The sequence below is a fragment of the Ammodytes marinus genome (assembly GCF_949987685.1).
Source record: "Ammodytes marinus genome assembly, chromosome: 25".
NCBI lineage: Eukaryota > Metazoa > Chordata > Actinopteri > Uranoscopiformes > Ammodytidae > Ammodytes > Ammodytes marinus.
The window spans coordinates 2,942,699-2,969,580 of NC_137229.1; the positions used below are offsets into that span (position 1 = coordinate 2,942,699).

General features: G+C 42.4%; 1 protein-coding gene across 2 annotated transcripts in view; it reads left to right on the plus strand.

Annotated features, from left to right (window-relative positions):
* LOC307270211 (NACHT, LRR and PYD domains-containing protein 3-like) overlaps positions 1 to 26,882 on the plus strand; it is a 307,417-nt gene that overhangs the window by 272,488 nt on the left and 8,047 nt on the right. The window contains exons 1-7 of one of the 2 annotated variants that reach the window (XM_080053381.1): positions 7,672 to 7,748; positions 17,756 to 17,880; positions 18,054 to 18,158; positions 18,281 to 18,359; positions 19,120 to 19,321; positions 20,029 to 21,811; positions 21,895 to 22,065. In XM_080053381.1, the coding sequence (XP_079909507.1) occupies positions 17,819 to 17,880; positions 18,054 to 18,158; positions 18,281 to 18,359; positions 19,120 to 19,321; positions 20,029 to 21,811; positions 21,895 to 22,065 (2,402 nt within the window). In that variant the 5' untranslated portion in view covers positions 7,672 to 7,748; positions 17,756 to 17,818. Of the gene's footprint in view, positions 1 to 7,671; positions 7,749 to 17,755; positions 17,881 to 18,053; positions 18,159 to 18,280; positions 18,360 to 19,119; positions 19,322 to 20,028; positions 21,812 to 21,894; positions 22,066 to 26,882 lie in introns of those variants that run through there. The other variant, XM_080053379.1, reaches the window with a different exon arrangement.

Genomic DNA, 26,882 nt, shown 5'->3' on the forward strand with positions numbered 1-26,882 from the left:
CAAATTGAACAAATTGATATTTATTTTGTGATTAACACATTACTACAACTGGGTGTGAAGCCAACAAGGTATATACTGTATAAGAGGTCAACAAGGCATATACTGTATAAGAGGTCAACAAGGCATATACTGTATAAGAGGTCAACAAGGCATATACTGTATAAGGGGTCAACAAGGCATATACTGTATAAGGGGTCAACAAGGCATATACTGTATAAGGGGTCAACAAGGCATATACTGTATAAGAGGTCAACAAGACATATACTGTATAAGAGATCAACTAGGCATATACTGTATAAGGGGTCAACAAGGCATATACTGTATAAGAGGTCAACAAGGCATATACTGTATAAGGGGTCAACAAGGCATATACTGTATAAGAGGTCAACTAGGCATATACTGTATAAGAGGTCAACAAGGCATATACTGTATAAGAGGTCAACAAGGCATATACTGTATAAGGCAGGGGTCCCCAAACTACGGCCCGCGGCCCGCTTTTTATTGGCCCGCGGCCGATTTTAAAAATATAATGTAATATGGCCCTTTTATTTTTTATTTTTTATTTTTATTTGGATTTCTTAGTTAACCCACTAGTGCAGGGGTGTCAAACACTGATTGATTGGCCCGTGGCACATTTTAAAAATATAATGTAATATGGCGCTTTTAATTTTTAAATAATTTAAATGCACTCATTATATTACAGAGAAATATGTCCCATAAAAGAAAATGAGCAACAAGCCCATCCCAGAAGACCCTGCATAATATTTTATTTTAAATTAATATTATTATGGAAAATCTATGCGTCCTTCTCCAATAGCTTCTAATTCATCTGACACAGTGTCTCCATTTTTTTCATGCAAAATTCTTCAGATTTAGCCTCTTAATTTCCCTCTCAAAGTGCACCAGATTCATGCATTTCGCTTTAAAAACTTTAAAAAATCTCCCGGGGTGGGCATACCCCCGGACCCCCCTAGGAGGGTCGGGACCTCGGCTGGATACTATCTTCACCCTGCTGGACATTGGACGCAAAGGCAGAGAACACTGGGTGTATCATTGGCATATAAACAAGAAGGGAAATGTGTCTGTTTAATGTGCAAGGAAAGTGTTGCCGTGAAGAAGGATTACAATTTACGAAGACACTATGAAACTAAACATCAGAGCAGCTACATGTCCTGATAAATGTGTTATTTTTGCAAAGTGGCCCGGCCCTTCGTAGATTTTTCTGTATGTGGCCCTCAGTGAAAAAAGTTTGGAGACCCCTGGTATAAGAGGTCAACTAGGCATATACTGTATAAGAGGTCAACAAGGCATATACTGTATAAGAGGTCAACAAGGCATATACTGTATAAGAGGTCAACAAGGCATATACTGTATAAGAGGTCAACAAGACATATACTGTATAAGGGGTCAACAAGACATATACTGTATAAGAGGTCAACCAGGCATATACTGTATAAGGGGTCAACAAGGCATATACTGTATAAGAGGTCAACAAGACATATACTGTATAAGAGGTCAACTAGGCATATACTGTATAAGGGGTCAACAAGGCATATACTGTATAAGGGGTCAACAAGGCATATACTGTATAAGGGGTCAACTAGGCATATACTGTATAAGGGGTCAACAAGGCATATACTGTATAAGAGGTCAACAAGGCATATACTGTATAAGAGGTCAACAAGACATATACTGTATAAGAGGTCAACAAGGCTTACTGTATAAGAGGTCAACAAGGCATATACTGTATAAGGGGTCAACAAGGCATATACTGTATAAGGGGTCAACAAGGCATATACTGTATAAGAGGTCAACAAGGCATATACTGTATAAGGGGTCAACTAGGCATATACTGTATAAGGGGTCAAATTATAAATTATACAAGTTCCCTGGCTAGCCTCCATTCCCCCTCTGCTCAGTGTTGTGATACCCAGTCCACCGGCCCTGGGTAAGGGTGGGGGAGTATGTTATGATGTTTAAAAGGCACATAGGTAATCTCTAGCGAACACTTGGCCAATGTTTGTTTATGTTTATACTAACCACGTTAACATTTGTCTCTCAGAGCCAGTGCCCCGCCTAGCCCGTTCCCTGAAACGTCACAATCATAAATATAAACAGCTGAGGGCTCTGAGCCAGGCTTTTTAAAATTGGTGTTAGCGACTTTTTTTCAGCGTGCCGTGCACACAGGACGGACATCAAGCGGAGGGTAGCGGAGGAGTAGATACACTCTCTCACACACACACACACACACACACACACACACACACACACACACACACACACACACACACACACACACACACACACACACACACACACGCAGGCAGACATGTAGCGGAGGAGTAGATATTGGCATTTTACCAAAGTTACAATCTTTTAAAATCTTTGTTTTGTCGTTATGGTCGTGCAAGTTTTAAATGGTTATAGTGAATATTTCTGTTGAAAATAATGTTAAGCTCAGTTAGGTTCTTGGCCTCTGAAGACCATGGGCCCCCCAAGGGCTGGGCCCTAGAAAGCTTTCCCACTTTCTATTCCTTATGGGGCTGGGCCCTAGAAAGCTTTCCCACTTTCTATTCCTTATGGGCGGCCCTGTGTGGCAAATTCCCATGCGTACATCTCAGGCAAATAAAAATCCAGTATCTCAAAATATATGAATATTACATGAATAAAATGAATACAGAAAGAGTATTAAGTGTATTATTTTACAATAGAGACAGTGCATGAAATAGGCCACGCCCATCGTGGGGGAAACCGTTGAACACCGTTCCATTCACTTTGTATTGAAGGAGACCCGTCTTCTCCAAACAAACTTAATCAAACATCCATTTAACAATTTTTTTTAACTTTCTTTAAAGCCACGACTCTTGTCTGTCTATACGAGTTGTTTTTGTGAAGAATTATTGAGAAATGCTCAATATTGAGGTGTTTTTTACCTAAGTATGAGTGTATGGGAGGAACCTTTTAAAAAAAAAAAAATCCCACCAAGCAATTATGAAAGACAGGTGGATCTTTGGCGTTCTACATTCTTATACAGATGGAAGGGTAATTACTCTGAGGCGATGACAGGTTTAAGTTACACCTGTGCTATTTGTACATTTCCAGTAACCCAACGAGACACAATATGCAAATCCTCCTCTGAGCTAAGACATACATACCTAAACACAGACCACACTCTGTGCTGGGGCCTCATATTTATATTAAAAACAAATATATATATATTTTTTTTTTTGTTGCACATATTAAGCGCATATACAGTGCCACAGTGTAGTGGTCCCAAGCAGTTCATGAGTTCCCTCGAGTCAGTGCCTAGAACACTAGTCCATTGTTGGCTTGACTTTTTTTTTGTTATTCTCAATTTATCTCAGATGTTGTTGGTTGTTCTTGTCATGCCCGCTAATGTGTGCGCACGTTTGCAGATATTCAATAGATCAGTTTTTAATGTAGCCTACTCCACAATTGTATATTATCTAGACACTTTCTCTAAAAAGGTTTTTTGTATATCATTCTGTATGACCAATACCATTTATGAATTGTCATGTTTTCAAAGCAGTTGCGCCATTGTTCGGTTGAAATACATTTAATTGGTCCGCTCCGGTGGCGTAGTGGATAGAGCGTGTACCATATTGGCTCCGGCCTTCGTTGCAGTGGTTGCCGGTTCAAATCCGACCCGTGGACTATTACTGCAGGTCATCCCCCCCCCCCCCCCCTCTCTCTCTCTCTCTCTCTCTCTCTCTCTCTCTCTCTCTGTCTCCCCATCTCAACTCTGTACTGTCTAATAAAGCTTGAAAATGCCAAAAAATTATCTTAAAAATAAAATAAAAATGCATTTCATTATGCACTGATTTTATACCTTTTGTAAGCTTTGCAGGTGGGAGTGTAGGTTGTGTCATTGGTCTGAGTAGACCCTATGAACCCTTAGAATATGTGAACGTCCCAGTTACATGTCACCTAACATACATAACGTACATAGCCTGTAGCCTTTGGGTCTGCTTCAAGCACATATTTTTGTTGGTATGTTTAGGGTGTGTGGGAACGTCTGCACTCAAAAACACATCCAGCTAAAGTATAATATGCAAATTTTCCATGATACATCTCACATGCTGTTTGAGAACATACTCAATTCAGTTCATTTAAAGTTGCAGTGTGTGTTATATAATATCGGACTATTTAGTGACAAAGGCAATTTTAGGGTGAAAAATGGCTTAAGTCGCAAGTTAAACATTAATTAAAAGGGTTCATTCCTATTATGTTGTTACACAATTGACAGAAATTGTTATTAAAATGTCAACAGTCATATTTTGACATAACCTGTTTGAGTGAAATTATTAATAAATATCATATATTCAATCTTTGGTTAAGTTTTTTTTGTGTTTCCTGAAAACTGAAAAAATTACTTTGGCCATTATTTTAAGAGGGTGACGATATGCACATTTTCCATGACACATCTCACATGCTGTTTGAGAACATATTATATTCAGTTTATTTAAAGGTGCAGTGTAATTTGTGTGTTCTTTAGTATGTAGTGTAGTAAAAAGACTAAAGCTCTTCTGTACTTTAGTATGTAGTGTAGTAAAAAGACTAAAACTCTTCTGTACTTTAGTATGTAGTGTAGTAAAAAGACTAAAGCTCTTCTGTACTTTAGTATGTAGTGTAGTAAAAAGACTAAAACTCTTCTGTACTTTAGTATGTAGTGTAGTAAAAAGACTAAAACTCTTCTGTACTTTAGTAGGAAAAAGACTAAAACTCTTCTGTACTTTAGTATGTAGTGTAGTAAAAAGACTAAAACTCTTCTGTACTTTAGTATGTAGTGTAGTAAAAATAAAGAGTGTGATTTGGAACGCAGGGACTCCACAGAGACAAGAAGACTGAATAACAGGATAGCCTGGATCACTTAACTTAACTATTCTACTGGTAGGATTCAGGCCTCTTCACAGCAGACCCTCTCTATCTATCTATCTGTCTGTCTGTCTGTCTGTCTGTCTGTCTGTCTGTCTGTCTGTCTGTCTGTCCGTCTATCTTAATGCTTTTGTCATGGGTATACGCCCACCCAGGAACAACAGCTGGTATAGTAAAAACACTACCGCTTTATGTCCAAAGGGGGGCGCTAGAATTAACACAAACTGAAAGTTCCCACACCCATGACAACGGCATTAAGACAAACTATATAAAAATAGCATTCTTTGCACTGACGGTCTGGTTTGCTGTTACATGTAATTTAATGATCATCAGAGGGAAAAATTAGACTGTTTCAGAAATATTTCAAAGTTCCTTGCAGGACCTTTAAAGTGTATAGCAAAGTTCCATTAACATATAACATTGAATTTTTTTTTTCTTCTCATTTTCAGCTAAATACCGCGAGCGCTTCATAGAATGTCGGATCAGATGGAGAGGGAAGGAGCGCTTCATAGAATGTAGGATCAGATGGAGAGGGAAGGAGAAAGACTCCAGACACACATGGGCCGCTCCACTAGACCACACAGACATTGATGATTTCAACTGGGACATACTTTAACTTATTTATTTCATCCTAACATGGCTCCTTGAACTTGCCTCTTGCTTATATATCCGTCTCATCGCTGGTTGTTTTCACTGGGAGGCTCAGTCCATGTGATGTAACTTCTGCTGCAGTGACAAAGTGAAAAAGCAGACAGAAAATATTTACATTGATGGATTGGTTATCGAACAAAACAGAGTCATGATTATAGACTGTTTAGGAAGGTCATGATTAACACACACACACAATCAGAAACACAGACACACTCTGCGTTCCAATCCCCATACTTCCATACTATTTAGTATGCTAGAAAAAGATTTAGGATTGTCTCAATACATGCATGTCAATTGTAGTATGCCAAGAATTCTCACACACACACACTCTCTCTCACACTCACTCACTCTCACACACACACACACACACACACACACACACACACACACACACACACACACACACACACACACACACACGCTATCTCTCACTCTCACACACACACACACACACACACACACACACACACACACACACACACACACACACACACACACACACACACACAGATCGGAGTGTAGAAAACATGCCTCCCTTTCCTAGCTGATCTAATATATTGTAGAACCATTGATAGGAGTGTTCTATAGTTGGGTTAACATCTAGATAATGCCTGTTAGCCTTCTGGTACACTGTAAGGACAGATGTGTAGAACATAATGTGCTTGTAAACAGTACAGGATAATGCAGAAACAAGAAAGGAGTGTTTTATATTTTGGGATAATGAAGATAACAAAGATATTGGAGTGTAGAAAAGATGCTTCAATCTAGTTTATGGAATATAATGTAAAAATAAATAGATAGGAATGTTTTAACACCGGATTTAATGGATCATGAGGAGATATTCACTGATGTTGATAAAAAGCGTTCTCCAGAATCACTGACTACACCTTTAAGTTCATGATTTTTGAGATAAATAGAATAATATACAGTAAGTAACAAGCTGCGATATGCGGAAATGGCCGCTCTAGGCTTCTGTAGTTCCACTCAGTTATATATTTGGTATAACGTAAGAACAGAGATAAGTGTGTTTTTAATATTTGGGATAATGTCAGCCATAGATTTTACTGTAAGGGACAGATGTAGGAGTGTAAATGTATTTAATGGCCATCTCTAATCTACACTCAAATTACAATAACATAGATAAATGTGAGAGAGAGAGAGAGAGAGAGAGAGAGAGAGAGAGAGAGAGGGAGAGAGAGGGAGAGAGAGAGAGAGAGAGAGAGAGAGAGAGAGAGAGAGAGAGAGAGAGGCAAATGAGTTTTCCTGGTCTTGGCACTAATATTCCATTGTAAACAGTGATTGGAGTGCAGGAAAGAGGCTTAATTCCTTAGTGAATATATATATAATAATGTAATAACATAGATGGAGGAGTGTGTTACATTTGGATAATGTAGAACGCGATAAAAGATAAAAGTTTACAGAACGTTTCACAATGTATATTTAGGATAATGTTAGTTTATATATCTAGAAAGGAGAGAGAGAGAGGGAAAGAGGGAGGGAGAGAGAGAGGGAAAGGGGAGAGAGAGAGAGGGGGGGCGAGAGAGGGAGAGGGAGAGACGGAGGGAGAGGGGAGAAAGAGAGAGGGAGAGAGAGAGGGAGAGCTATAAATTAATTTAAAAAAAGTTTGAGTTCCATTGGTAGCCTGGAAAATCCAGACCTGCTGCTGGCAAATTAAATGTGCTGCGCCTGTTGGTCTGGACACTCTCCATTGAAGCTCATTAAATACGTCATGAAATCCTGAGCTACCAATCAAATCGTTCTATATGATATTCACGGGCCAGAGCCCATGCAGACAGACAGACAGACAGACAGACAGACAGACAGACAGACAGACAGACAGACAGACAGACAGACAGACAGAGCCCTATGGTGCTCTGGGGCGGACAGTGCGTGCGCCGTCGGGAGTTACTCTGGGAGGTTCCTGCTTCAAATACAGTAGCCTCGTTTGAGTAGGAGCCGTCTTGCTCAGACCTGCGCAACTATGATGCGCGTCCTGCTGAGCGCACAGCATTTCTGCAGCATTTTTGCAGTGCGCTCAGCAAGACGCGCGTCATAGTTGCGCAGGTCTGAGCAAGACGGCTCCAAGTCGAACGAGGCTATTACCTGCCTGCGGTACAGTTGAAAGTTATCTGAACAAATACTTTCACTTCAGCTGAACGTCGTGACGCAGTTTATTTTCTCCTCTAAAGCTGCAGCTGAAGGTAAGAGATCCACTCTGCTCTCACTGTTAACAATAATAATGATCTTATTTTATTATATTCTATTATTTTTAGTTTAAATCTAGTTCCAGTAGAAACAGAAAACATGTGGAATGTGCCCAAACTCATAACTCAGAGTTTAACAGGAAACTAGAGACGAAGGAGGTGACACAGCCGTTAACAAAGATCCTCCATGTTGTGTTAACATTAACTCATTGTTTGCACTAGTTACATATGAGTGTGTTGATGCAGTAATCTACTCTGACAGTATAAATCCCTTTGAAGCACTATGCAAACACCAGTGGTTTCCTTTCACAGCTTTTATTGTTGACTTCTCCTCCAACTTCACCGTGAAAACTATAATAAACAGTATGTCATGGAATTGAAATACCAACCTTTAAAAGATGAGAATATAGTCAATTAATACGAGGTGACACAATGTTTAAATACAAAAATAGAACAGATCTTTAATGTTTGCAAACATGGGTCAAGACAACAATCAAGCAATGGGATTGTGTGAAATGACCAGCGACAGGCGGTCATACAGAGAACTTATAGTGAAATCTAATTACGCGCGAACATTCCAGCCTACGTACAAGATTCTCCTCTGCCAGATATATTGTTAGTTATCTTACAGACACAGTTCTCCGGAGCCATCTCAGTCAAAACATACATTTCCGTACGGAGTTTGAGTATCTCAGAACATAATCAGTACATAACAACCTTCACCATACGGTCAGAACCTTCACCATAAGGTCAGGTCAGAACTTTTGTTGATTAGCTTACGAATATTTAGAGTCAAGATGCACTAGTCTATATATAAACACATAATTATTATGACTGTAATAAACAATTCCACAACATTTCCCTCCTATTATAATAAATAAATAACAAATATAATTATTCTAAAAAAAAAAATGTTCTAATAATTAAAGGATAAAACATGTTTATATGGAATGGCAAAAGCGTATATTAAAATTCTACAGGATGGCCTGTGAGATTGTCCGCCAAGGCCAGAGTGGCCTTTTCAAGTGTCTTATCCCCAGTGGGCAGTGTACTAAAATAGACGGACAGATGTCACAGGTCATCCGCTCCTATACACATAGAAACAAACACACCCCCTCACAATTGGCAAAAGGAGGTCAAAAGGTCCTATGCACTAACTATACTAACTAACAGAACTGATCATTTAAAAAAACCTCAAACATCGTTAAAGAGGAAAAAATGTTCAGGCAGTTCTGTTTGACAAAAAAAAATTAAACAGCTATGCTTAAAAGATTTAAGTCAAAAGTAATGTTATATGGCAGTATAATTCTAAACAAAACTAAATAAAATGTTGTAAGAAAGAATTAATGTTAACTATTAAATGTAAACTAAAACAAAATCATCATATTTTAGATCAAAGTTTTCTAAACAAATGTGTGAACACATTTTAACCAGATAAAAGGTGAAGTGAGCTAAAGAAAAAAAAACAATACATTATTGTGTATCGCTATGGTGGCTTTAGGTCGCAGGATTTAATCAAATTTAAACATTTTATCAATGTAGATCTTCTGTCTTCTGGCGGTCGGATGCTCTACCTGTTGAAAGAGTGATTATCAATCTCCCCTTCCTCTCACACACATGCATGCAGTCAGTCACACACACACACACACACACACACACACACACACTAGCACGCTTTCCGTTCCTTCTCTCACAAAAACATGCAGGCTGTCAAACTCAATCAGACACACATGCACGTTCGTCCTTTCACGCTCTCTCTCTCTCGGACACACACACAGGCACGCAATGTTGGTGTCCCACGGTCACTCAACCACACCAGCACACACACTCACTCACACCCACACTCCCTTTCTCTCTCTCTCTCTCTCTCTCTCTCTCTCTCTCTGAAAGGAATCCAATGTTAAACGCTGTTATGAACACAATACATACTTTAAACAATAGTTTAAAATAGTTTTATGAAGCTTTATTAAAACAAATTGGTGCTATTTGTAAATTATTCATTCCTATTTCCCCCCTTCTCTTACTCCCATGTGTAAGATAAACTAAATTTGGTCAAAACACGGGTTGCCGTGTTGACAAGAAACAAACGTTGTTTTGGGAACAACCTCCTGAGCTCTTATCAGCTCTGCTGAGAGGGAGAACATAGTTATCTATTTGCATTTTTCTGTCTGTAAGGAGAACACAGTAAGAGTGAATTAGCAAAAGGTTGTAAAAGAAATAAACAGTCAGTCTTAGTCAGTCAGTCCATGATCATGTATAAAGTTTGCTCTGCAGAGGCTTAACTAATTTTGAAAATTCTGAAGTCATTTAAAAATGATTATCCCTTTTTGGAAATTGTGTGGCTTGGGAATAATAACATCCCGTCTTACACACTGTTATTTTTTAGAAAATTCTACTCACAAATGATGCTATAGCGCGATATTAGAAGTACTTTTCTATCATTAAATAATTGTTTCGTAATTGTGTGTGTATAAAGGAAACATGCTCTCGTGGTTAAACCAACACTACTTTAGTCACTGCAGTCACTTGCTCGGCCTATAGCCGTGTTTTGGGTAAATGTCCTTGTGGAGTTTTCACCTGCAAAGATAGGAATGTAAACATAGAGACGTTGGATACAGTACAATACTCAGTTGTCTATCAAACCAAATTAGATAAGTTATACCATAATTAGCCAAAAATGTAATCACCTAGCGTGACACTAACAATTCTGATGTAGACAATTCAGATGGGGAAATTAAGCATTTAATAATAATAATATTACTGGACAGTGAGAGTCACTGCATGTTTGGTGCACCTCACCCCCCTGTGGACCCCTCTCTGTCTCTCCCCTCCGTCCAGTCAGTCTCCCACTCTCTCACTGCCTCTCCGCCCCTGGGACTGCAACTGCAGTCCATTCTCTGGATGTTGTTCAGGACATTATCTGCCCAGTGCAAGTTGTCCCAACACAGAATCAGCCATGTTGATGTTCCTGGTGTTTTAGCCACATCTGCTGGCTCTGCCTCTGCCACGTCTTCCTCGTCCGCCTTTTCCATTTGTCCATAGGCCTTCAGCTGGGCCATACAGAGGTTGTCCTTGTCACAGAGTTCACATTAGTTCTGTCATAAAATGATCTCTTCTTTAGGCCAGTCATGTTGAACTGGACCCCATTTAAAATGGAATAAGGTAGCTGGAAAAATACTCATCTGGCAGACGCAGGGCAGGATCCAGGTGTAGATGTGGATACAGCTTTAGTTCGTTGAGCTGGTTTTGGTCTGCAACCGGAGGTGTGAGAGAGGAGATTCTGCTAGGCCAGAGACGAGAGTCCAGCTCTGGGATAATTGTCCTGTGAGGAGCTTAGCACACTTTTGTCGGGTTATTCTTATAATAAGGCTCGTACAACAACGTAGTCGGAGTGTGTCTTTATTAAACTTCCTCTGCAGCCGTGACCGTAACTTACTGTTCGCATGCACGGGACTCCAGCTAACCCCGCCCCCGGTACAGACGTCATCAGGTTGCTACAAAATAAAGGCATTCCTTACAGTATTATTCAATAATACCACATCTCCCTTTCTTTGAGAACAAAGGGTGGACTACCTTTGTCTCTGCAGGTCTTAAGGGGTTTATTCTGCCCTTTTGCTGGAAGACCTGTCCCTGATCTGTCCCTGTTTGAAGCATGCAAAATATAAATAAAATAACTTACACATTACCATACTGTGAACTATTACTTTAGCAGGCTGTGTTCTCAAAACGTAAACTCTCAGGTTTCAGGTAATTGTAAACAGTGAAGCAGAACAATTTTAACATCACATGTCACTCTCTTTTTCTTCCCTTTTTTTTTTTTTTTTACTGTGGAAAACCAATCAATAAATCACAAATCAAGTCTCTGCGGCTTTATAACCTCTCGCCCACACCTGGTCCACACAGTCTCTGTGGTGGTGGGGCCCTCTCTGCTGGGTGATGTTTCCACTGGTGGAGCTGAATCTGGTGCAGGTGATTCTCCTCCCCCATCAGCGTCGACTACCCCACCGTTGGTCTGCAGTGGCACCAAGTGACGCCGGTTCCTCCTCAGTGTGCCCTGAGGCACCTGGACGATATAAGAGCGAGGGGTGTTGTGTGTAGATAGCACTTTGCCCTGGACTCGTGCATCGGTGATCCACACATCCTCCCCAGGTACGAGTGGCTCCAGGTTTCTCGCTCCGTGTCTCTTGTCGAAGGATCTCGCGTCATTCCTCCTCTTCTCCTTTTCTTTGGCCTCCAGCGCATCGTAGTCAGGCAACACTGGATTCAGCAGGGTTGGAAGGGCAGGAACTGTAGTGCGGAGGCGGCGCCCCATCAACAGTTCGGCTGGGCTATAACCGTTCTGTAGAGGGGTTGCTCTGTAGGCCAGCAATGCAAGATATGGGTCTGATGCCTTTGTTAGCAGGTCTTTCACGGTTTGTACAGCGCGCTCCGCCTCCCCATTGCTCTGAGGAAACCTGGGGCTGCTCGTGATGTGCACAAAGCCATACTCTGCTGCAAAGGCTTTGAAGTGGCTACCGGAGAACTGGGGCCCATTGTCACTTTTAAGAAATTCACAAATTCCATGACGAGCAAACATGGATTTCAGGTGCACCACCACATCTGTGGACCTTGTGGGTGACAGCAGTGCAACTTCCACGTACCTCGAGAAATAATCTACTACCAGTAGATAGGCCTTGCCTTTCAGGGTGAAAAGGTCAGCTCCCAAGGTTTGCCAAGGCCTGTCTGGCATCTCCGTTGGCATCAGCGGCTCTGTGACGTTCCTTCTCTCCTGAATGCAGGTCCTACATTTCAGCACCATGTCATTCAGCTGGCTGCTGAGTCCTGGCCACCATACCGTCTGTTTGGCCCGGCCCCTGCACTTTGTCACCCCCAGGTGTCCCTCATGTAGTCTCTCCAGCACATCACCTTGTAAGGCCGATGGGATGACGAGCCGCGTGCCCCGCAGCAGCAGTCCATCGTGCACAGTCAGCACTGCTTTATCAGCCCAGTAATGTCTCAGCACTCCCTGCAGTTGGCTCTTGTCAGGCCAGCCGTCTGTGCAGTACTCCATCAGTGCAGAGCATGTGCTGTCTGCCTTCAGGTGGTCACGTAGGCTGCTCAGATAATCTCCACTGACAGGAATGTTGCTGATGACAGAGTCTACATAGATGTTGGTGTCCTCTAGTAGGCTTGTTTCTGTGTTCGCTCTTGCGGCTCTCAGAGGAGCACGAGATAAGGTGTCGGCCGTCCACAGGCTTTTCCCAGGGACATGATTAACTGTATAGCTGTACCTCATGAGTCTCATCCTAAACCTTTGGATTCTTGGTGGGAGGTCATCCAAAGCTTTCCCTCCCAGCAGACTCACCAACGGCTTATGGTCAGTTTCCAGCTCGAATGGTCTTCCTAGGATGAAACAGCTGAACCTTTCACACGCCCACGTTGCAGCCAAGGCCTCCTTCTCCACTTGAGCATAGCGCTGCTCTGTCGGTGACATTGACCTGGACGCATATGCCACAGGTGACCACATGGCATTGCTCTTCTGCAGCAGGACTGCCCCCAGGCCAAAGGAAGAGGCATCAGCAGAGATTTTTAGTGCACTGTTTGGGTTGTATAGTGTGAGCACCGGTGTGGATGACAGCTCTGCTTTTAACCGATCGAAGGCGGTCTGCTGCTCTATCCCCCAGTACCAGTGGTTCTTCTTGGACAGCAGGTCTCGTAGCACTTTGTCTTTTTCAGCCAGGTTAGGCAAGAAGCGGCCCAGCTGATTGACCATGCCCAGAAAACTCCTGAGTTCGCTGACATTTTTGGGTGCATCCAGCTCTTGTACTGCTCTCGTCTTCTCTGGATCTGGCTTCACTCCATCTGCAGAAATCACATGACCCAGGAATCTGATTGTGTGGCGTGTGAGCTCACATTTGTCCATGTTTAGCGTAATGCCGGCCTTTTGTGCCTTCTCTAGCACCGCATGTAGCCGCACATCATGCTCCTCCTGTGTCTGTCCCCAGACCAGGATGTCATCCATGTGACACAGTACCCCCTCCAGGCCACTGGTCACTTCTGTCACCATCATCTTTTGGAAGTGCTCGGGAGCTGATGCTATGCCGAAGGGTAGACGGTTGAAATAATAGCGCCCAAAAGGCATGATGAAGGTGGTGTATTTGGCCGACTCTTTTGTCAATGGTACTTGCCAAAAGCCCATGTTGGCATCTAGTTTGCTGAATACTGTTGCGCCAGCTAGCATGCCCAGAGTGTGTTCGACAGAAGGCAGGATAAACTTTTCTCTGCATACTGATTCGTTCATTTTTGTGAAATCCACACAAATGCGGACAGCACCTGCTTTTTTTTTCGGCACCACCACCATCCCGGCACACCAATCAGTCGGCTCCTCAATCTTGGTGATTACGCCCATCTTCTCCATACGGTCTATCTCCTCCTTCACTTTCCCCATAAGCGGTAGAGGTACTCTGCGTGGTGTGTGGAGAGAGAAGGGCACAGCCTCTGGCTGTAATTTAATTGAGTAGGGCCTCTGAACAAGACCCAAGCCGCTACACAGCTTCGGATACTGTTGTTTCAACGATTCCATGGTGATGCCGTCAACCCTGCACACAAGCTGAAGCTTTTCTATGGCAGGCCTTCCCAATAGTGCAGTGTGCAGGTCTTTTACGACATAAATGTCCTCTATGGCTGTCTTTTTGCCACCGCGCAGTGTTTCTTTGGCGACGCCTAGGACAGAGAGTACATTGCCACCTGGCCCAAACAATGGGCGTGTCGACTCTGCCAGGTGCTTCACATCATGCCCCCCTGTAATCTCATGGTACACCTCGGCTGGCAGGGCGGTGACATCAGCACCAGTGTCTATTTTAAAGCACACAGTTTTTTGTCTCACTTGTAGCTGCACCGTCCATGGGTCTTTTCCAGAATCCACGGCCCCCAGGAAAAAGCACTCTTCTTCCTCTGTAGTGACAGCATTCAGAGATTTCGCACTGCTTCTGCACACCTTGCCATAATGTCCATTTTTGCCACAGTTGTGACACACAGCATCTTTAGCAGGGCATTCCATTATACCATGCGAGGGCATTTTTCCACATCTATAACAGGCCTTTGAGCCTGACTGTGGCCATGCATTAGGTTTATCTTTGCCTGGTGATTGTGCCTGAGGCTTTGAGGGAAATTTTCTGTAGCTTTTAGCATGCACAGCATCAACATTAGAGCACCTGCTTGCACCGCCATTTTCTCCTCTTAAGTCAGACTGCTGTCGTCTAACTTCTTCAGACTGCCTTGTCTTAGTTATAGCAGTTTCAAGGGTAAGGTCTCTGTCTAGCTGTAGCTTTTCTGACAATGAGACGTTTCTCAGCCCGACCACTAACCTGTCGCGGATCAGCTCGTTCTTTAACTGTCCATATTTACAGTGTTCAGCTAATCCGTATAGAGCAGTGATGAAGGAATCCACCGTTTCTCCTGGCAGTTGCACACGCTGATTGAACTTGGCTCTTTCGTAGATTACATTCTTTTTAGGCACAAAAAATGCATCCAAGCCCGCCTTGACATCCGTGTACCCCTTCCTCTCATCCGCAGTTAGCGTTAGCCCTTTTAGCACATCTTCAGCTTCATCGCCCATGCAATACACTAACGTGTTCACCTGGTTTTCTTCCGACGTCGCGTTTAAGTTGCTTGCAAGCCGAAAGCGGTCGAATCTCCTTATCCAACGCTCCCAATCTTGAGGCTTTGTAAAATCGAATGGCTCTGGAGGTTGTATTGTGAACGTAGCAGTTGGTGTAGGTTGCGCCATAGCTGCCGGCTCATCTCCCATTCTCGCGTAAACGATATACTTTCCTCTTCGTTGTCTTTCTATTTTTTTTTTTTTTTCTTTTCACTCCGCTTACAAGTCGCCCAGTTCTGACACCATGTCGGGTTATTCTTATAATAAGGCTCGTACAACAACGTAGTCGGAGTGTTTCTTTATTAAGCTTCCTCTCCAGCCATAACCGTAACTTACTGTTCGCATGCACGGGACTCCAGCTAACCCCGCCCCCGGTACAGACGTCATCAGGTTGCTACAAAATAAAGGCATTCCTTACAGTATTATTCAATAATACCACAACTTTGGTTAAAGTTATTTTACCTTTAAGCTAATCACTGTCTCTGTTCACTTTGCAACAAAGGCCTGACAAAAAAGCTTTTATTTCTCTAAAATTTAAATGATTGCTTAGCTTTTCTATCTTAACGAGACTAAAGCGCACATTTCCTGGAAAGACCATATTCCTCCCATAAATTTACCAATGCACCTGTATAGTGAGTCTCCACCCTTATCACACATTCTTTGCACAACTGTCAAATTCAACTTCCAACTCCTTTTGTTTAAACAGACTGTTCCCCTTTTACAATAATATTGAATTTTAGAGAATGCAGTGGAGGACAGATCCAACAGAAGACACAGAGACCTTAAATAAACCACACACAATTAGTACTTGAAAATATTATAAGTATTATATATAACTATTTTAGAACGTTCTTTATTTTAGATCTATTTTTGCCAAATATTTTTTATGGATCCTACGCGCTGTCCCTGACAGTAAAGATATCTTTGTGGTCCCTGACCACCATAAAATAGTTTAACCCAGTTAAATCTATATTATTTCTCGAGTTTGGCCCCTGGCCTTGATCATTTTGGTCCCTGACCCTAGTGCCCCTGGCACTAGATAAAATAGTTTAACCCAGTTAAATCTATCTTATTTCTCGTAAAGCTCGTCAGCTGAAGCGAGTTTGACCCCTGGTCTTTAGTTTATAGTTCAACTAATCAGCAGCTGTCCTGAATTAACTAATTAAAGCTATTCATACAACATACTTTATAGAAAAACTTGGTCCCTGACCTTTCAAAACATTGTGTTCTCACCTCTTAGTCTTTTTGAGTTCTTGGATGCCGTGTCGGGAGATACCCTGAAGCACATCTGATTTAGGCGCCAACCTGCATCTCCTGAGGTCAGTTACGGTCCTCCGTGGGGAGAGGTTTTGGCTCCGGGACCCAGTCTCCGGCTGTGCACAGTTAACCTGTCAGAGGGTGCTTCAGGGAATCCCCGAGTTAGACATCCCGGACACGAGCCCCCAAATTGTCATGGAATTGAAATATCAACCTTTAAAAGATGAGAATTTAGTCAATTAATACGAGGTGACACAATGTTTAAATACAAAAATAGAACAGATCTTTAATGTTTGCAAACATGGGTCAAGACAACAATGCAACAATATGATTGTGTGAAATGACCATCGACAGGCGGTCATACAGAGAACTTATAGTGAAATCTAATTACGCACGAACATTCCAGCCTACGTACAAGATTCTCCTCTGCCAGATATATTGTTAGTTATCTTACAGACACAGTTCTCCGGAGCCATCTCAGTCAAAACATACATTTCCGTACGCAGTTTGAGTATCTCAGAACATAATCAGTACATAACAACCTTCACCATACGGTCAGAACCTTCACCATAAGGTCAGGTCAGAACTTTTGTTGATTAGCTTACGAATATTTAGAGTCAAGATGCACTAGTCTATATATAAACACATAATTATTATGACTGTAATAAACAATTCCACAACAAGTACAACAGAAACCTCGATATTATCTCTACATAAAATCACAAATCACAGAGAACATAAATAGCCAAATAAGCTAAATAAAATACAGGGAAACAACAACAAAAACATCTCAACAAAAGTCTTTACCCTGTGCTGTCTCATGAAGGACATTCTGTTCTTAATACTTGTAGTAAACTTTGCATTTCCGCGTGTAACAGCAGCAGTAGTAGTGAGTACTGGTTGTGTACAGGCTGCTGTACTTCATGGTCTGTTTCTGGCTTTAATCTGGCGCCATCTGCTGGACGTTTGAAATGATACAAATCATTTATCTTTATTGTCTGTGACGTCTCACACGTGTGTGTGTGTGTGTGTGTGTGTGTGTGTGTGTGTGTGTGTGTGTGTGTGTGTGTGTGTGTGTGTGTGTGTGTGTGTGTGTGTGTGTGGACAGGAGGATTCCAGTTGATGTGTTTTCTCTGCAGGTGAAAGTGTGTGTGAAGGTGTGGGCTCTGCTATGGATCAGAGTGAGGACACAGAGGAGGGAGGGGAACATGGCGGCCAGACCAAAGCTCAGAGGTGACATGAGGATCTCTAACTGTCCATGACTCAAATCACTGCACCATCATTATTCACTCTCAAAGCTGTGTGTGTGTGTGTGTGTGTGTGTGTGTGTGTGTGTGTGTGTGTGTGTGTGTGTGTGTGTCTGTGTGTGTGTCTGTCTGTCTGTCTGTCTGTGTTGTGTTCAACAGACCAGACTCTCCTGGACCTGGAGCCAGCTGTTTGTCCTTCAAGAGTGACAACTCAAAAGATCATTTCATTGATTTAAAAGGACAACCACCGTCTGCTGCAGAGAGGTAAACTGTTACTAACATTTAAATATCTTTGATTCATGTTTTAACAGTTTATTTTCAGCTTGGTTTGACTTCAGTTTAACATTGGACCAGACATGAGCTCATTTTTAATGGTTTCTCCACAGAGTCGACCAGGAGATCTCAGAGGTTCCCAGTGGGCGGTCTGACCAGCAGCATCAAACACACCTGGACTCCACATTCAGGGTCTGTACATGAACAACTACTGTCCATCTGTTCTGTTCACAACAACTTCAGGGCGGCTGTGGCGAGGTTGGTAGGGCGGTCGACCCTCAACTACAGGGTTGGTGGTTCGATCCCTGGTCCCCCCGCCACATGTCGAAGTGGGAACAGGTCTCTGTTTCAAGTCTCAATGGGATTTACCTGTATAAATAAAGGTTAACTGTTTAGACCAGTGGACTGTCAGTCTGTCCAACATGGATCTGATGTTTGCTTCATGATTTTAGTTTGATCACCCCCATCCTGCACCAACTTCACTGGCTCCCTATCAAACACCGTATCGAATATAAGATCCTCCTCAATACATTCAATGCCATACATAACCTCGCCCCCCCATATCTGTCTGACCTCATCCAAATCAATACTCCCACCCGGTCACTTAGATCCGCCTCCTCCATCAACCTACACGTCCCCCCAGCTCGTCTGTCCACCATGGGGGCTCGAGCTTTCAGCCGCTCCGCCCCACGCCTCTGGAACAGCCTCCCCCCGGACATTAGAAACATGGACTCACCTCTCACCTTCAAATCCCACCTCAAAACACATTTATTTAGGCTGGCATACTCATCCATGGACTGAAAATCTGCTGCAAGCTCTGTGCTTTTTAAACTTGTTTTAATTGTGTTTTTTGCCTTGTCTTATGTTTGTTAGGCGACCTTGAGTGCCTTGAAAGGCGCCATATAAAATAAATGCATTATTATCGTGTCGTTCATATAATATTCTGTTCCAGCTGCTGGAGGAAAACATCGTCACGTTTGTGAAGAACGAGCTGAAGAAGATGCAGAAGCTTCTGAGTCCAGATTACCCAGAATGCTTAGAGGGTCAGAGTGAGGATGAGGAGCAGAGCAGCAGCAGAGAGGCATTTCTGAAGATCACTCTGGACTTCCTGAGGAGCATGAAGCAGGAGGAGCTGGCTGACCTTCTGCAGAGCAGTAAGAGCATTTCTCTAACCCCTGGAACACACATCCTATCTCTACTGCACGTCTGCGTCTGATCTTTCCCCGACCGTGTTAACACACTCTAGTCTAGTGGCAACACATCCAACCTCTGACGCACTGCCGACGCCCGTCGGAGGCGAGTCTTCAGCGACGCTTCACTTTACCTTAAGAGGAGGAGCCTATGTTTTCGGGGAGAGGCGCGTCTCTCTCTCTTTAACTGATAGAGAAATACTCTGTAGACAGTCATACCAGCAGCATTCACTGTTTTACAGGTTCCCGGTGTGTCCCTTTCAAAATAAAACTTCCCACACGCGAAAATGTGAACGAAAAAAATAAAATAAAGGACAACCAGTCAATAGGATCACTGTCCAAACTCAATATTAATCATATGCATCATAAAATGACCTGAAACAACTTTATATGGGAATTATCTATGAACACTCCATGTAGAAAGACAGGAATTATCTATGAACACTCCATGTAGAAAGACAGGGCTTTTAGAAGCAGCGCTGCAGCAGCAGTTGAGACGTTCCATGTGTGGCCGAAAACAGCGAGAGAGGCAGCAGTAAGGCAACGCGCTCCAGAGGTAGACGCAGGATGTGTGTGGAGGCTGTTAAGGTTTATTATCATCATGAAGCCCTCAGTGATATTATAATGTGCCGTTAACGACTGTTGATTCATTCTGATGTTTGTTCATTCAGGAAGTCATTCTGAAGTTTGTCAGTCTGAACTAAAGTCAAACCTGCAGAAGAAGTTCCAGTGTGTGTTTGAGGGGATCGCTAAAGCAGGAAACCCAACCCTTCTGAATCAGATCTACACAGAGCTCTACATCACAGAGGGAGGGACTGGAGAGGTCAATGATGAACATGAGGTCAGAAAGATTGAAACAGCATCCAGGAAACCACACAGACCAGAAACAACCATCAGACAAGAAGACATCCTTAAAGCCTCACCTGGAAAAGATGAACCAAGCAGAACAGTGATGACAAAGGGAGTGGCTGGCATTGGGAAAACAGTCTTAACCCAGAAGTTCACTCTGGACTGGGCTGAAGACAAAACCAACCAGGACATACAGTTTACATTTCCATTCACTTTCAGAGAGCTGAATGTGCTGAAAGAGAAAAAGTTCAGCTTGGTGGAACTTGTTCATCACTTCTTCACTGAAACCAAAGCAGCAGGAATCTGCAACTTTAAAAAGTTCAAAGTTGTGTTCATCTTTGACGGTCTGGATGAGTGTCGACTTCCTCTGGACTTCCACAACAATGAGATCCTCACTGATGTTACAGAGTCCACCTCAGTGGATGTGCTGCTGACAAACCTCATCAGGGGGAAACTGCTTCCCTCTGCTCGCCTCTGGATAACCACACGACCTGCAGCAGCCAATCAGATCCCTCCTGACTGTGTTGGCATGGTGACAGAGGTCAGAGGGTTCACTGACCCACAGAAGGAGGAGTACTTCAGGAAGAGATTCAGAGATAGGGAGCAGGCCAACAGAATCATCTCCCACATCAAGAAATCACGAAGCCTCCACATCATGTGCCACATCCCAATCTTCTGCTGGATCACTGCTACAGTCCTGGAGGATGTGTTGAAGACCGGAGAGGGAGGAGAGCTGCCCAAGACCATGACTGAGATGTACATCCACTTCCTGGTGGTTCAGGCCAAACTGAAGAACGTCAAGTTTGATGAAGGAGCAGAGACAGATCCACACTGGAGTCCAGAGAGCAGGAAGATGATTGAGTGTCTGGGAAAACTGGCTTTTGAGCAGCTGCAGAAAGGAAACCTGGTCTTCTATGAATCAGACCTGACAGAGTGTGGCATCGATATCTCAGAAGCCTCAGTGGTCTCAGGAGTGTTCACAGAGATCTTTAAAGAGGAGAGAGGACTGTACCAGGACAAGGTGTTCTGCTTCGTCCATCTGAGCGTTCAGGAGTTTCTGGCTGCTCTTCATGTCCATCTGACATTCATCAACTCTGGAGTCAATCTGATGGCAGAAGAACAAACAACATCAGATGAATCTGCAGAGACACAGTTCTACCAGAGTGCTGTGGACAAGGCCTTACAGAGTCCAAATGGACACCTGGACTTGTTCCTCCGCTTCCTACTGGGTCTTTCACTGCCGACCAATCAGAGTCTCCTCAGAGGTCTGCTGACACAGACAGGAAGTAGCTCACAGACCAATCAGAAAACAGTTGAGTACATCAAGAAGAAGATCCAGGATTCTCCCTCTGCAGAGAGAGGCATCAATCTGTTCCACTGTCTGAATGAACTGAACGATCGTTCTCTAGTGGAGGAGATCCAACGGTCCCTGAGTTCAGGACGTCTCTCCACAGAGGAACTGTCTCCTGCTCAGTGGTCCGCTCTGGTCTTCATCTTACTGTCATCAGGAGAAGATCTGGACGTGTTTGACCTGAAGAAATATTCTGCTTCAGAGGAGGCTCTTCTGAGGCTGCTGCCAGTGGTCAAAGCCTCCAACAAAGCTCTGTACGTAGGATTTATTCATCTGTACATAATCTTTTAACAAGAAGATTATTTAATAACTTTTTCTCTTATTGTTGTCTCTCCAGGCTGAGTGGCTGTAACCTCTCAGAGAGAAGCTGTGAAGCTCTGGCCTCAGTTCTCAGCTCCTCCTCTAGTCTGAGAGAGCTGGACCTGAGTAACAACGACCTGCAGGATTCAGGAGTGAAGCATCTGTCTGCTGCCCTGAAGAGTCCACACTGTAAACTGGAAACTCTCAGGTCAGATTATCAACCAGTTCAATATGGAGCATATCAACTTAAACCCCCTGAGGGGGGACCCCCTATCATGCTTATGGTATATTTATTCAGCATTTTGACAGACTATATGAACATACTTGACCCAAAAGCTCACTATAAACAGATTTTGAAAATATATAATTTTTATTTTGGGTAAAACAAATACAACAAAATTATTTTGAAAGCTTGAAATAAATACATGGGATGTTATTATGATAATGTAAAAGTTTGATTGAGGTGGCATCAACCTAAATACACATTTTATGAGCAAATAGCAGGTCAATCCAGATATCCAGATATATATCTATATATATCTATATATTTATTAGTGGTGGGCCGTTATCGGCGTTAACGTGCTGCGTTAACGCCAGACTCTTATCGCCGTTAATCTTTTATTCCACCTCCTGTTCGGCTCAGGGGAGATGGTTCCCTCCAGGGCCGATGGCTGTTCGCCGTCGGGGTGAACCCCCTTCCGCACGTGAAGGCTCGCTTCACGTGCGGGAAAGCTATAGTGTGAGCGGCCACAGCTTGTATTTTGGTCATATCTAACACTGGACTGCAGGCCTATATAAAAGTGTTGTACTTTTGCTTTCTTTGGGTTAAAAAAAACTCCTTCAACTCGGTATCCGTCTAGTCCAAAAAAACTCTGTCAGCTGCTGCTGCTGCAGACGGTGTGCAGACGTGCTCGGAGAATCGGCATCGGCGCATCAACAGTCATTCAATGCAGCGGCAGTAATCACACAACCGAACGGTGTAGAAAGTCCCGTCAGTTAAAAATAGTGATCCAGATTTTAAATCCATGTTAAAATCGGAAGGATATAAAGCTAGTTAGCTTAAAAAAAGTAGCAAACATGTCAACTGTGATGTGTTCAGGCCGGCTCAGTAATATGATTGATGTGTTCAAATGCAACACAAAAAAAAAGAAATTTGAGATTTTGGCGAAACTTGTTTTCCCAGCTAGATAAAATAGATAGTAAAGATGGAATTATGACCTGTTTAATGTCCTATCTAGAGCTATGATCATATCAGCAATTAAAGCAATAATACAAGTTCTATTTCAACAAAATAATAGAAAATTATCAATAGTGATATCAATAAAGACTTGGATCGTTAAGGAGTCTTGAAAATGGTATCAATATCAATACAAATTAACGATCTCCTGTCATCTGAGAGAAATTAAGATGATTTTTTTTTTAACCGTTAGTAGGGGAGAACGGGGTAATTTGTCACATGGGTCGGATGTCACATTCGTTATATCTCGCCACCAGAGTGCGCTAGCTCTGAAATGTTGATATAAAAAAGGTCCAGAATTGGGATCAGAGGTCACATACATATGGCGCTTTTCCACCGCACATGTAGCTCGGCTCGGCTCGACTCGACTCGACTCAACTTGGTTTGGTAGCAGCACGGGTCGTTTTCCACCGCAAATAGTACCTGCTGAACGTGGGCGGGGTCGTCGTAAGGGGCTGAAAGCCTACTCCGGAGCAAAGTAGCAATGCAGAAATTACGAGCAGTTGTTGCACTATTAACTGAACCAACCGCCAAAAACACGGATGAAAAATGTTTAAGAAATACCCCCCTTGTATCTGTTTGCTAAAAGAAGTAGAAGAATATTGCTACGGGCCATTAAAAGGGATGGTTGTTGTCCCGATGTGTGACTCTGCCACACAGTCAGCTGTAGGGATGCGTCACGTACATCCCTATGCACGTAAACACGGGCATGATAAAGTTGACTGTTTAGTGCTTGTTTCAGGATACGTGTTTTCAAATGCAAGCCGTGTCTCAGCCTGAATATTTTATTGAGGTAATCAGTTCAGTCCGAGGCTTGTAATGTAATCGCTCGCTATCATGTCTGTCCCAGCTGGCTACTATTTAGCCTAGCTGCTAGCTGCCCTACATGTCTCCTCTCGTATGTTAAAAGTAACTTCCCCAACAACCAACACTGGGTGAGCTTAGCGAATATATGGAAAAGAAATTCGGATCTGTGATGCAAATCAAATGAAAGAGAGCCAGAGAAGGCTGCACCCGGCGTAAATACACTCAAAAGTCCCGGAGAGTTGGGGAGAATAAACAACATAATGAAGCCGGTAGTCTCTGGCCACTGATTGGCCAGACAATAGTCTCTGGCCAATCAGTGGCCGGCCGTCTGCCGACGTCACTTTTTAGCATCGGCTCAGCTCGCTTGGAACCTAGAGCGAGGCGATACCAAAAAAGCAGCCGCTACCAGGTACCAGGTACCATGAAATTGCGGTGGAAACGCCAAAAATGCGAGCTGAGTCGAGTCGAGTCGAGCTGATACCATGCGGTGGAAAAGCGCCAATAGACTTCCTTGGAGGAAGACAGCTGCATTTCAGGTGAGAGGATGTTTTGTGTTTTTCATGTCAAATTCAAAATATTTTGCTTCTCAGTATTTTTCTTCTAGGCTTTTACACAATGGGTTTATAACAAAACACTTGTTACCCTCAGAAAGTGTGAAGGGTAAGCTATAGTTTAGATTGTTGTTAGCAAGCTAATTAGTTGTCAGATGGTTGTTGGCCTTGATGCTAGCAAGAAATTCAGGTTGGGGTTGGTCGTCAAATTTTTTGGGGGGTTGGTTGTCACATGTTATCTCAAGGCTGCAGCCAGAAAAGGAACCCAATAACGAAAGAAATTGTCAAGCTGTATCCTCACTGACACCCCAGAGAAGGAAAGAATAGAGCAGGGAAAGGCAGCTAGCAAGCAAAAGAAAAAAGGGCAACAAAATCAAAACAACCCAGTGCATCCCAAACTAGACCAGCTGCCAAGGCTACAGTAAGTTATGTAGGCCTATTTGTCAACTTGACAATGCAATTAAACTTTCAAATTTGGTTCTGCCTCATTGCCTTCTTTTTAAGATTTTTCCCATTAATATAACATTGTGACAAACAACCCCATAGTGTGTGACAACCGACCCCTTGATGGGGTTGGTTGTCACAATGTGTAAGGGTGTCTTTGATGGTAAATTACTTCTTCATTACAATAAGTTGGAAAAAAAGAGAGACACACATTTCAAGCCAACACCTTAAGCTTCAATTTAATGTAGGAATGGCTATTGACAGATGTTTTGGTGATGAGCAATTCTCACTAGAGTAAAAAGTGTGCCTACTTACCCCGTTCTCCCCTATTTACCGGTTAAAAATATTATCGGTTGACTGGTTTACCATGGACATCCCTTATACTGTATAAATGTATATCATACATTGTATGTTTTTTTTTGTGTTATCACAGTTAAGTTTATTATTAATTTTTTATCATTTAATATTACTTTTAATAGTTCTGGGACGTTGGAGCAATAACCTGGTGTTTTGACACTTCAGTCTGCACTGTGAATTTGAAGTAATGTTCAGTTTTTGAATAAAGATGCGTCATTTAAAAATGTTTCTTTTTTTTTATCCGATTCATCGATTAATCGAAAAACTTATCGACCGATTAATCGATTATTGAAATAATCGTTAGTTGCAGCCCTAAACAATTCATCGTTACCTCTTATGCAGGGCTGTACGCTTATGTTTTTAGGTGGTAGCACTGGTGCTAGCAAGCAAAAAAAATCAGTAGCACAAAAATAAATTCAGTAGCACACAAAGTATGATCGAAAACTTGCATAACCTTAACCCATGCATTTCGCTCTAATTACCTTTTAGCCTGTCATATTGGTCTCATTTGAAATTCTCAATTAATATCATATCCTAGTGTGTGCAGTAATAATTGTAGAAAAATGAATAGGGGTGCACTGATTGCAATTTAGACAAAATAATCTAACCTGCCAATTGCAATTTTTTGCTGATTCAGAATTATTTCTCCTCATAAAATGTATATCTATATATTTTTTGTATACACATATAATTATTATATTCATAATAATACATTTTTTTTGGTAAATGTCCTTCTATTAATTAAAACCAAACTTTAAAACATATAGCCTATTAAATAAATAAGTATACATATTGGTACAATTTAGGATAAGTTAAATAGGTTGTTGTGAATGTGTTGGGAGTAGTTCTTCAGTGGCTTATCAGTTATTTAAACTTTGTTTAAATAGACTACTGTTGTTGACTGCTCTCTGCAGCTGAAGCAGTTGATTTTGCGAGCGCACTGCAGGGCTGTGAAGCGTTAACTTCCTGTTCTTACGGCTTCAAAATAAAAGTCAACTCACGTTTGGCTAGTAACAGGCTTTTAATGTGAAGGCGCACAGGAAATGTTCTGTTTGCACACGCGCTAACTTAACTGCGGTAATGTAAAGAGAGCAGAGAGCCGTGTCCTTCCGGTTGTTACCGTTGGTGAAGTGTATTGGTCAGACGCTAGCACCAGTGCGAGCAGCATTGTATTCATCATCGCACGTGATCAATTTCAGTAGCAAATGCGATCAAAACTGTCGCACTGTACAGCCCTGCTCTTATGGCCTACCGTTCAAAGTTCATGTTTAACTGAATAAACAGTTTGTAAACACAAGTACATCTTGTTGAACATTATTTATTTTCATCACCAATTATCATAGTAGAACAGCTTCCTCAAGCAGTTTGTGATGCATGTTGGAAACAGGAGATGAGCCCCTGGTCTGATGCGCCACCTGGCTTGAGAAACACGTTCTCAAAGACTTACTTTGAGTCATTATTTAGGGAGCACACACATATTATGAATGAATTCAAATGAGCCATTTTAATCTAGATTAATCTAGATTCATTCCAAAATTCAATGAAATTAATCTAGATTAAAAAAATTAATCTATGCCCACCTCTAATATATATATATATATATATATTTATATATATATATATATATAT